Below are 11,307 nucleotides of genomic sequence, written 5' to 3' on the forward strand. Positions count from 1 at the left end.
CACATTTTCAATCCCATTTTCTTCATATCCCATTTTTTCATATCTCACTTTTTTCAATCCCACTGTTTTCACATTCCACTGTTTTTATATCCCACATTTTCCAATCCCACTTTTTTCATATCCCACTTTTTTCAATCCCACTTTTTCCAATCCCACTTTTTTCAGTCCCACTTTTTCCAATCCCACTTTTTCCAATCCCACTTTTTTCAGTCCCACTTTTTCCAATCCCACTTTTTTCAATCCCACTTTTTTCAATCCCACTTTTTCAAATGCCACTTTTTCAATCCCACTTTTTTCAATCCCACTTTTTCCAATGCCATTTTTTCAATCCCACTTTTTCCAATCCCACTTTTTCCAATGCCATTTTTTCAATCCCACTTTTTCCAATCCCACTTTTTCCAATCCCACTTTCTCAATCCCACTTTTTTCAATCCCACTTTTTAAATCCCACTTTTTCAATCACGCTTTTTTAAATCCCACTTTTGTCATATCCCACTTTTTCCATATCTCACTTTTTTCATATCCCACTTTTTTCAATCCTACTTTTTTTCAATCCTACTTTTTTCATATCCCACTTTTTTCAGTCCCACTTTTTCCAATCCCATTTTTTCAATCCCACTTTTTCCAATCCCACTTTTTCAATCCCACTTTTTCCAATCCCACTTTTTTCAATCCCACTTTTTCCAATCCCACTTTTTCCAATCCCACTTTTTCACCCTTTCCCCCCCTCCCCCTTTTCCAGTTCCCTCTCCGTACCTTTGTGCTGAACTCTGTCTCTGCTGGATTTTCCCTGGGGAGCATCCTCTGTCTACCAGCGGTGTCTAAAGTCATGTTATGCTTTCTTGGAATGTTTCATGAGTACATAAACATTGCTTGCTAATTTCCTGTAAGCCAAATCAAGTTGGCAATTGCTGCTGCTCTTTCCAGCCTGTTTCTTTTGTCCTAATTCCAGCTCACTGCTTATGGAAGCTGTTGAGGGGACTTATTTTTGATTCTGTCACTCTCCAGCTAAATGTCCACTTAGCAAAGATAATGGTGAYTTCCAGAAAGTGAAAAGATTTTTGTAAATCGTGCCAGGATGACTTTGCAGAGCTGGGACTGCCCAGGCTGAGTGTCCTGTGAGGAGAAATGTGAGGATTTATCTGCACAGGAGGTTTCATTCAGGTCACAAAATGATGATTTTTTTTTTAAGCAATAAATAATTTCCGAAATTTGGGTCCTGTAACACRAGTGAAGCTGCAGTTCCCCATCTGCAGGACTCAGGCCCTCATCTCACAGCTTTTTCTGGGCTACATCAGTAAATTGGATTCGATAGAAAACTGATATTTTGCACATTTTACATATTTTATTTCTGTTTCCAACTTTACCCGCTGTTTTCCAGAGATTAAAATCCTTCCCAGTCCCCAGCGTGTCAGTGATGGCCATTCCTGCTGATAATGAGCATTACAAGGATTAAATATCCCTGTGCCYGAGGAATTATTAGGTGGAATGAAAATGATGCTTTTTTCAATCCCTGTAAAAGTTGGCTCAGCAGCCCTGGCCTGCACAAGGACTCAGAAACAATCTCTTAGGTGAATGCCAGTTTTCACAGCCTCCCATCCCACAGGGACAAGGAATTCAATAGTTCCCTATATTTTTAATGTGTTGCAGCCTTTTTGGTTTTTTACAAGAAATAAGGGGAAAGAATAAAAATGTTTAATTGCCCAGGATTAGCAGAACAGGCRGCCTGTGTCCTGAGCAGGATCAAATCTGTTTAAAAGACTCTTTCTAGTGGAGTCATTTCCCAGTTTCCTTTTCTGAATATATTTGTGTAAAAGAATTTTGATTAGCATTTGCYTTTCCAGTTTGTTGTTAGTCCAAGTAATCTCCGTGTAAAATCTTAAGAGTTAAATAGTGAAAATAGCTAATGTTACAAAAAGCAGTTAAATAGTTACTTTGGAGCCCTTAATTGCTGCTCTTTTTTTTTTTTTGCTTTTATGCACTTAAGGAACCTATCTCCAGCAGACATGAAATCATATGATTTTTGTTGCACTTCTGAAATGTTTTGTAATAATGAGCATGTGACTTATCCAATTTAAAGAAAGTTCATGTCCAGTACACACATGCAAACCTCTTCCTCAGCTCACAAAACGAAGCCAAAGCAAATTGGCAGAGCCTGGAGGAGCAATGTGACTTTTTCTTCTTGCATCACCCTGAGAACATAACCTCAAGTTAATTTTTCTGAAGTGTTGTTGCTACTGTTTTCAGCCTTATCTTCCCCTTGTGCCAGAAATATGCAGATTAATGAAGTTCAGCTTGTTGCAAGCGTTTAAATTTTTTCTTCTGTGGAAAACAAGGGCATAAACATTGGAAGCCGTGCTCTTTGGGTGCTTAAACTGAGAATTTAACAGCTTGGGTAACTGCGGTGGGATTTAAAACCACAACCTGTTGACTTGGAATATCCACAGCAGCTGGAATTCTTGCTTGCAGCTGTGTGTAGAGCAGGAACAAAGGAAATTGAAAAGCTTTCACATCGCTTCAAAGGGGGAGAAAAGCGTTTGTTACTCACTGCTGACCCTGGGAGAGAAAAGCCATCTGCAGGGAGCACATTCCCGTGCAGTGCCCAACTATTGTCTCTTACCTGCCCTAAATTTAAACCATCCTGAGTTAATTCCCAGTTCCTGTTCCATTAGCCTCTGTTTATCCATATGTTCAATCTTAGCCGTCTCTCTTTTTTCCCTTGGTTAAGCTAAAGCTGCCTTTACCCACAAGACTGAAATGAGTCATTTGATGTCCTGAGAAAACAAATATAATTTTCCTGYGGTGAGAAAGCAGCCGTCCTTTCATCTGGGGTCGGCTCCAGTTATCCCAGCTGAAGAAGAGGGAAAACTCCAGCTCAGGCTTTGCTTAACCTTTTTTTCCTTTGCTGTAGTAAAACCCGAGCCTGTTTTCTAATAAACACTCGCCCAKAGTCTCATGACCGAGCGAGCAAACACCGGGGAGGAGCTGCCGGATTATTCCGAAGGCCCCTCGGGATCAGGGGCTGTCACATGCTGGGGAATGTGTCTGGTATCGTGCAGGGGGGTGAGACACAGCAGTGCTGACTCAGGATGTRTGGGGACAGCAGGGATTTGTGTTTGGGACAGCAGGGATTGGTGTTTGGGACAGCAGGGATGGTGTTGGGACAGCAGAGCCACCAGCTCCAGCCACGCACCGCTCCACGGGGCCCCAGCGATGCGCAGGTTGTGTCTGCCCGACCCCCTGCACAGGGGAAAAAAAGGGGAAATAGGGATTCAAAATGAGCAGGAACTAAAAAGGAAATTAGGATTCAAAGGGAGCAGCACGATGTTGGAAATRATGGGAATTCTGAGCTGCTGGATGAAAGCAAACCCGTCCAAACAGCTGCTCTCGTCGGCTCGGATAACGGCCGCGGGATTTGCGCGYGTCACGTGTTTTGTGTTTGGGAATAAACAGGAAAATAAATCAGGATTATTCTTTTCCCAGGGTGCTGGTACAGCCATTGGAGAGCTGCCCCCGTATTTTATGGCGAGGGCAGCCCGGCTCTCCGGTGCTGAACCTGATGATGAAGAGTACCAGGAATTCGAGGAGATGCTGGGACACGCAGAGACCGCACAAGTAAGGACAGTGTRCAAAACAACAGAATTAATAAAACCCAGAACTCCTCACGTGGAGTAAATAACCAGGCCAATTTAACCAGAAGGGGCCAAAAAATCAGTTGGTGTGAGTTCACAAGGGACTTCCCAGGGATGGGAAAAGATCCTGCACTGGGGGAGAGGTACCTGTGGTGATGGGAGCACAAGAACGCAGCTTGTTGGAGCAGATCAAACAGTGCAGCCAAGTATTTGCTGCAAGTACTGCAATTATTTTGATTTCCAAGAACAGCACAATAAAGGTAGGGAGACACTGGGCTGGGAAAACAGGGTAGAGGARCTGCTGTTCCATAATCCTGGTTTTGGCTGCATTTAAAGCCTCCCTCGGCCAGAGATGATTTTCAGCCTCAGCTCATCCCTTTCAGATGACATTTGCCTGCCTTTTGCACTGACACCTTCAGAGGCCTGTGTGTGACCCATTCACCAGCCTGAGGAAACATTTTTCCTCATGTGGAAATGCAGCAGAACTGCTCTAATCCCTTTTTGTTGCTCTTGTCCTTTATTTTCTCAAGGGGTTAAACAGTGCACAGTTTGCCATTGATACTGCACATCAGTCAGGTACTGCTGAGGATCATTTTTCCCCAGGTCAGGAGTTTGCACCCTGGTCACAAGTTACTGATAATGTTTTAGAAGAAATTAAACATTTTTTCCTTGTGCTGCTTGCCACTGAATTTTTCCCTCAGTATTTTTCCTTCTTATCCTGTTTTGTCTGCCACTGAGTTGAAACGGTCATGAGACTGCTGTTAAAAACCAGCAGATGCTATTTACCATGCTCTGATGTCTTTAAACTCTTCTGCCTGGGTATTTTCTGCAGATAAATATGTACTTCTTTTTCCTCCTTCCAAAAAAAATGGATGAAGCTTTTCCATGAAAGTGGTTTGTCTGGAAATACTGAATGCAATCTAGTAATTCTAACAGTAAACCCTGTGTTTCCTGAGAGCCTCCCCCTGCTAGAAGGTTCCAAAGGGTTTTTCTGTTATTATAAATAGTAAATTCTTCTATTTTTTTAAAGATGCAGTGGGGGAAAAAAAGAATCTGCTTTGTTCTTTACTCTCTCATCAATCTTTGCTTCGCAAAGTAATCCCCTCGCTGTACAAAAATCAAGTTGTGGTAAAAAAAACAACAACGAAACCAGTTCAATACATGACTGAAGTATCTGTGTTTACTGAAACTCTCCCAGCAAATTATATGTGTGTACAGTTGTGGCAGCAGCCAGAGATGGTTTCCAGAACGCACAGTGAGATTCTTGGGAAGGGAATTTTTTTGCTAGAGAGCATTTTGTCAGGCCAGGCCAAACTATAGCTGTATCGACTGCCCGGAGTAAACAAATGGCCTTGTGGAATTAATGAAGAGAGATGATGCTGTTATTTACCAGGACTTTTGATTTTATTTTCTTGGCAATTGAGTTTGGATTGAAGCGTGTTGTTTTGGGGATGGATAGCCAGGAAAAAAAAAGAAAAAAACAAAGAAATCTTTTCAACTCCACTTGCGGTTTGGTTTCTATAAACTCTTTTAACATGAGGCTTTGACAATCCGATTAAATTGTATTGTGCTCGTAAAACTGACAGTTCAGTTTTTTCCATTTGCTAATGTGACTTCCTTTTTGCTTTTGGCTTCGTTCATGTTTTCTCTGGATGTCTGTGGGGGACAGGCCTGCCTTTCCTCTGACCTCTGTAAATCCCAATCTCCAGCCTAGTTTATCACTCTTTGCCCTGTAATTTGTATTCATGAGCAGCGCTGATGTCTATTTTTAATTTCCTCATTAACAATTGTTATTACCTCCATCAGCTCCCACCTCACATGGGGGCTGTGACAAGTGTCCTGTGCCTTGGGGACGCTGCAAATGCTCGATGGCAAGTGACAGGAGCTGCTTKCAGTGCAAAGGTCTGGCTGCATCCAGCTTTTGGAGAGGCTGGGGAATGGCTSTTGGATTTTGAAGAACAGCTGAGCCGAGCCAAGTGCTTTGACGTCCCTGCTGCGTGTGTGTTGTTCACAGAGCTYGCTGCTGCTGCTGGGGCTCAAAAACAATGGTCATTGGGAGAAACAGGAGGATCTTCTCTGGTGAGGGCAGAGCGTGGCTACAGCATCCAGCCTGAAGGATCTCTGAAGGGAAGTGTGCTTTCTGGCTGGGCACTCCCAAAAAAAAAGAAAAACCAACCAAAAAAAAAGGGACCTAAGAGGATTAAACGGTGTAAAGGTTTAATGCTCCATTCAGAGTTACACCGAGTGAAATRCCATTTACTTTCAAGAGTCTGTTGATGGATTTTGTGTCCTGAATCTCAGATCTGAGTGACCTGGCTTTTGAGAGAACTCATTAACCTGCAGCCGATGTGCCYGTCCTGTGCTTTCCACGAGCACACTCAGAAAAAGCCCTTCATTGTAAAGGAACACTCACTCCTCCTTGCTCCGTGTCCCTTTGTGTGCTCCCCAGAGCGTCCCAGTTGGGTGCAGGGAGTGCCAGATCTGCCTGCCCTGCACAAGGGTGGCGGTTTTCACTCCGGGCTCTTTGTCCCCAGAGCTCCCAGGAGGCAGAGCCTCGCCCCAGACACTGCAGCTCGCTGGGGTTTGTTCAGACCGAAGGCAGCGGTTCAAACCCACCAGCGTTTMAAAGGGCGTCTCAGCTGCTGTTAACTCTCTTCCAGTCGAATTCCAGAGTGAAGGAGGGCTTTAGCAGAGCTCCCCTTTTAGCCACAGGGAGCATCTGCAGCGCAGCCCTTCAAAGCAACCTCTCAATTAGGGGAAGTGAATCCCCGCTCAGTGCTGGGGCAGCACTTTGGTAATGACACAGTSGCAGGTAATTCGTGCAGTTTCGTGTCTCCACACACACACACACACGAGCAGGGACTCTCTGTTGCCAGTTTAARAGCTGCTGTTGGTAATTTTTCTCAGTTCTCTGTCGTGCTCAAACACTTCAAGCAGAGGAGTGAAAAAGCAGCTTTTGGTGCCAGTTTGCCTCGAGGTACTCGGTGACAGCGCGTGGGCCTTGCTGTATCCCGGTACTCATGGCTAAGAGGGGAAAATACTGCTATCTTTGCATATCTAATCCTTAATGGCTCTGAGTGTTTGGCTTCATTAAGTGGCATTTCTTTAAGAACTAATGATTTACACGTCGGGGCTTTGCTTCTGTGCAGCCTCGCTGCAGCCAAATTTCCATGTAAAAATATTTTCGAGTTGCCTATGTTACTATCAGCCACTGCTGTTTGTTTACTTCTGGGGAAGAACAGAGCCTCGGAGAAGGGTTAAATCCCCAGAACTGCCGAGATGCAGCAGGACTGGTTTGGGAATGATCGAGTGCCATCTGCACTGGATGTCAGTTGTTTGCTGGGACCTGTTTTTGCCTCCACTGAACCTTTACTGGTTGTGGTTTGTCTGGCCATCACATGACTTCTCTGAAAATTCCCCCTCCCCTCCATTTCCAGTAAACTGTTTGAACAGGAGTGACTCAGACTGAAACCAGCTTCCCTGTAACCACAGGGCTTGTTCAAGAATTTGTCAACGTGGACTCGAGAGGGTTTGTATTAAACCGAGCTGCAACTGCCTGCCGTGGGTTGCGTCAGGAGCTCGGCTTCTGCTCCCCGAGGGCTGCAAGGGGTTAAACTCGCGGATTCTGGGATGGTGACACTCACACACAAATCCCATCTTTCTAATCCCATCATTGCAGCCTCCCCGAAAGCCCCGGGTTGCTTTTTCACGGCTTCACGTGGGGTTGCTGTGAGCAGGAGCAGAACAAAGTCCGTGCCACGCCCGGGAGAAGCCGGCGCTGTGTTCTGACACGACGCTGACTTCACTCGCGGGGAATGATTAGATTCAGCTAATAAGTGAAATCTCACTTAATTAGCAGCGTTCGAGATGGCCAAATTAAAAACGGATCTCTCCCGTGATTACATTAACAGCTCCTGTCTGATAAGTTCTTGCTTGAAAAGGCTGCTGGCTTRTTTAATCAACGGCGTTTAAGGGTACTTGGTACCAGAAAAAAAAGAAGTTAAAGCAGACCACAAGCAGGTTTTTATAAAGCATTTATCATAAAAATGGAAGTGGAAGGGTCGTGTACAATAACCGGCAAACCTTGCTTTTTTTTTTTTTTTCCCCTTTCTTTTTGCTTTCCCAGAAATCACTTATTCGAACTGAACATCGAATTCCACTCATCCTTCCTCTTGCTCAGTCTTCAATCACCCCCTTTGCTCATCAACTTCCTCTCTGGATGAATTGTGCAGCACAAGGAGCTGTGGGTGGTCACCAGGAGSCTGCTCCTCACACCCTGCATTCCTCAGCTTGTTGGTTAATAGCTCTAGGGGAGGTTTTTCACCTCTTTTATCTTGGTCTGTAATTAAATAGAAATTCACAACTAATCAAACCTGGAAGCTTCAGTTCAGAAACTCCCCGTGAGTGCTGGGGGAGTGAGGTGGCAAAGTGACAGTGGTTTTTCACAGACTATACAATCAGCAGCGGATACACTGAGTAACAGCCCCGTTTTGAACTGCTTTCCAAAATTACCGAGTTTGAAATAAGATTTGGACTGAACCCACGGCAGCTTTGAATAAAGGAGCTCGATCTAGAGCACTTCCTGAGGAAAGAGGGAGCAAAGAGTTAAAACAGGCACAGGGCWGACAATAAGAGCTGTGAGTAAGGAATGTGTAAAACACCTCCTGGTTGGATTTCTGTGGGCACCCACATTGTTCTGTTCATTTGCTCACCTGCTCASAGATAAGGAAAAACCAGCACCGAGCATTGCACTAATTCCTAATGGTGACTGGAGATGGCATTGGGAGTTTTGCTTTCAGGTCCCTAAAAAAYCACTTTAATGTTCAGTGTGTAAGTGCACAAATCAGAAATCACCCAGGCACTGAGGAAACCTGGGTTACTCTGCAGCATTTTCGCTCAGTATTATGTCAGATTTTTTCAGTGACAAAGTTCTCACTTTATAACTGAATTGAGAAATAATGTCACTGAGTGTGCTGGAAATTTTGGAAGGTGCATTTGCACAGGCGTTGTGGAGAAGCAGATGGTTGAATTCTGCCATTCTGGATTTGCATGCCCTGTCCTATGTGTGTTGGGAATGTTCAACACAGGTTTCTAAAGGGGGAATTTGTCCCTAAATATTTGATTTTTCACTCCCCAGCATTCTGAGAAAGACAATAAGTGATAAAAAGGTGGGTCAGAAAAGCTATTTCAAGGATTTTTTTCAGGGACAACCTTCAATGACTGATAGAAATTAATTACAGCAGCATAATCAAGAAAACGACTGAGGTTTTTTTCCCCCCTGCTCCAGACAGTGTTTAAATATCAGTGTTGTACAAGAGTCTGGTATGCAGCCCACTTCTGTGAGCTGTCTGGGAACCTCTGTCCCTCGAAGGGAGAACAAGGGCAGAGCTTTGCACATCTGGCCTGAGAGGGAAGCCTTGTGTGTGCTAAAGRCTCTGTCAGCTGTGTAAGAAGTTCCTCACTTCCATTCTATTTTAATCCTTAACTTTTGTCCAAGTCCTCGGGGGAGAAACAGGATTTTTTTTAGTGCTGATGGCTTTGAGTTCTCAGATTTATCAGAGACTGAAAATGTCAATCTTTGTGATTGGTGATTAAAAATTCCTTCAACGCCTGGATCTTAAACCACCTCAAAATAGGGCTTGATTCTTTAGAATGGATTTTTTTTTAAATTAGCAGTGTCCTGGAATTGGCAGAGCTGTGGCCACAACGATTGCAGTGGTAGCTYTGAGATAAATTTCAGTGGGGTTTTTGGGGGCCAGTGCCAGCACAGGCTCCCCAAAGGCTGCAGAGCTCCGTGGGTGATGTGTGGGGAGTGCTGGGATGTTCCTTTACCCCACTCCYCTCCCTGCCTGTATCTGTAGAATCCTTTCACAGAATCACAGAAAATTTCACCTTGAGAGGCACCTGAGGCAGTTTCTAGTCCAACTTCTTTATTTTCTACTCCAGCTCAGGTTCCTTAGGGCTGGTCCTGGAGCCTTCTGGGGCTGGARGTTGGGAAATCTCCTCCAGAGCTGCTGACATTCCCCTGACAGCTCCTTTCCATGAAAATGGCTTTCATGATCTGCAGGATCTGCCATCCTRCGAGATGTGAATAGAAAGTGGCCGTTGAGCAAGGGAAGAAATGGTTTTATTTCATCTTTTTGTGCTGTGGAGTGTCGGAGTGGACACGGTGCTGCTTTGAGGAGCAGAGGTGGCAGGGGATGTGGTTAAAGGGGCTACAGCTCTGCAGGACTGATCTGATAAGGCTSAAAGGACATGCTCCTTCCTCTTCCTTCAGGCTGTTTCCTTTAATTGTGTCTTATTCTTTACCAAATTTCTTTATTCTTACAGTGTGTGAAGCAGAAGGACTTTTTCWGTGGAAGTCTGAGGGTTTCAGTTCTAGTTGTGAGAAAAGCTGGCATTAAATTGGAGTTACAGAGCTCACTGAACCCTATAATCCGTGCTCCTTTTGGTATTTCCCTTCTGAACCTGAGTGTGGATTGGAACATGCTAAAATCTTGAAATTAAAGCTCCTAAAATTGAATTGATTTAAAGATACCTCCAGAAGTGGGAGGGAGAACAGAGGGAAATAAAATGTTCCTGCCGTGCTACAGATGATTAATGGAACGAAGAAAATACCTGGAAGTTCCTGGTGGAAACCGATGGACTGATCCAGAGCTGGTTGACTTCATTCCTGCTCCTGTTAATGGTCTTATTTACCATAAAAGAGATCTTATTTACCATAAAAGAGATCTTATTTAGAGATCTTTATAAAACAGCCCCATCATTTGGGAGTTTCACACTTTTAGCCCAGGACAGCCTAAAATGGAATGACCATGAAGAGCCAAGCCTGCTGTTGGAATGGACCCTTCGCTCTGTTCTCTCTGTTCCCACAGGATTTGTGAAGGATTCAGCTCCTCACACGCCTCTGTGGCTTCTTTTGTCTGTCTTTTCTAACATCACTTYTAAAATCTGCTGTGAGGACAATGGGTTTAATTGTATTTTCTATGGGAAAACATCAGGTTTTYTGACCCAGGAACTTGCTGGAGTTACTCATGTCTGAGTTCACCAAGTCCCCAAAGATGAGCATCCTCCTGATTATCTCTGCATTGCAGCATCACCCCTGAACATGCAACCAACCTCAGGAATTGAAAGCAAACAGATGTGCAAATAAATCCAGCATTCTCATCCTCACAACGCCAGCAGCAGAATCCACCTGGAAATTTGATTTTTTGCTGTGTGTGATACCCTCTGGATGTTCATCCTTGCCTACAGATATTCTGAATATTGCTCTGAAGCCTTCCCAGTTCCAAAGTCTCAGATCTCCAGCACATTTTTTTTTTGATGAGGCTTTGTGGGTCCTTTGGAGAAGCCAGGGCTGGTTTATTGCTGTTTGTACTTCATCTTGTACTTTTTAAAACTGTTTGCATTTTCCATGTCCATGTCCTTTTCTCTTTCAACTTTTCCATGATTACCCAATTCCTCTTCCAGAATTTAATGGCTCAGAAAACCCAGACTTCTCATGAAGTGAAACTTATTTAGAATGTGGAATGTCAGTCYTGTGCCTGTGGTGTGTAAATCCCTTACTTTTATCAACCTTAGTGCTTGCTTGGTTCTGCCACCATCCCTTCACTGCTTTCAACAATGCTTTTTCCAACTTCTTCTTTTGGGGTTCTGGATTCCCAGACAGGACCTT

The 11,307-nt window shown here is 44.1% G+C and overlaps 1 protein-coding gene across 4 annotated transcripts in view; it reads left to right on the plus strand.

Annotated features, from left to right (window-relative positions):
- Positions 1-11,307, plus strand: part of VMP1 (vacuole membrane protein 1) — a 65,058-nt gene that overhangs the window by 27,215 nt on the left and 26,536 nt on the right. For all 4 annotated transcript variants that reach the window (XM_057378820.1, XM_057378821.1, XM_057378822.1 and 1 more), the window contains one exon: positions 3,484-3,615. In XM_057378820.1, the coding sequence (XP_057234803.1) occupies positions 3,484-3,615 (132 nt within the window). The remainder of the gene's footprint in view (positions 1-3,483; positions 3,616-11,307) is intronic.

This window comes from Malurus melanocephalus, unplaced genomic scaffold (assembly GCF_030028575.1).
Source record: "Malurus melanocephalus ecotype Western Australia unplaced genomic scaffold, MMel_1.1 scaffold_376, whole genome shotgun sequence".
In the NCBI taxonomy this organism is placed as follows: Eukaryota; Metazoa; Chordata; class Aves; order Passeriformes; family Maluridae; genus Malurus; species Malurus melanocephalus.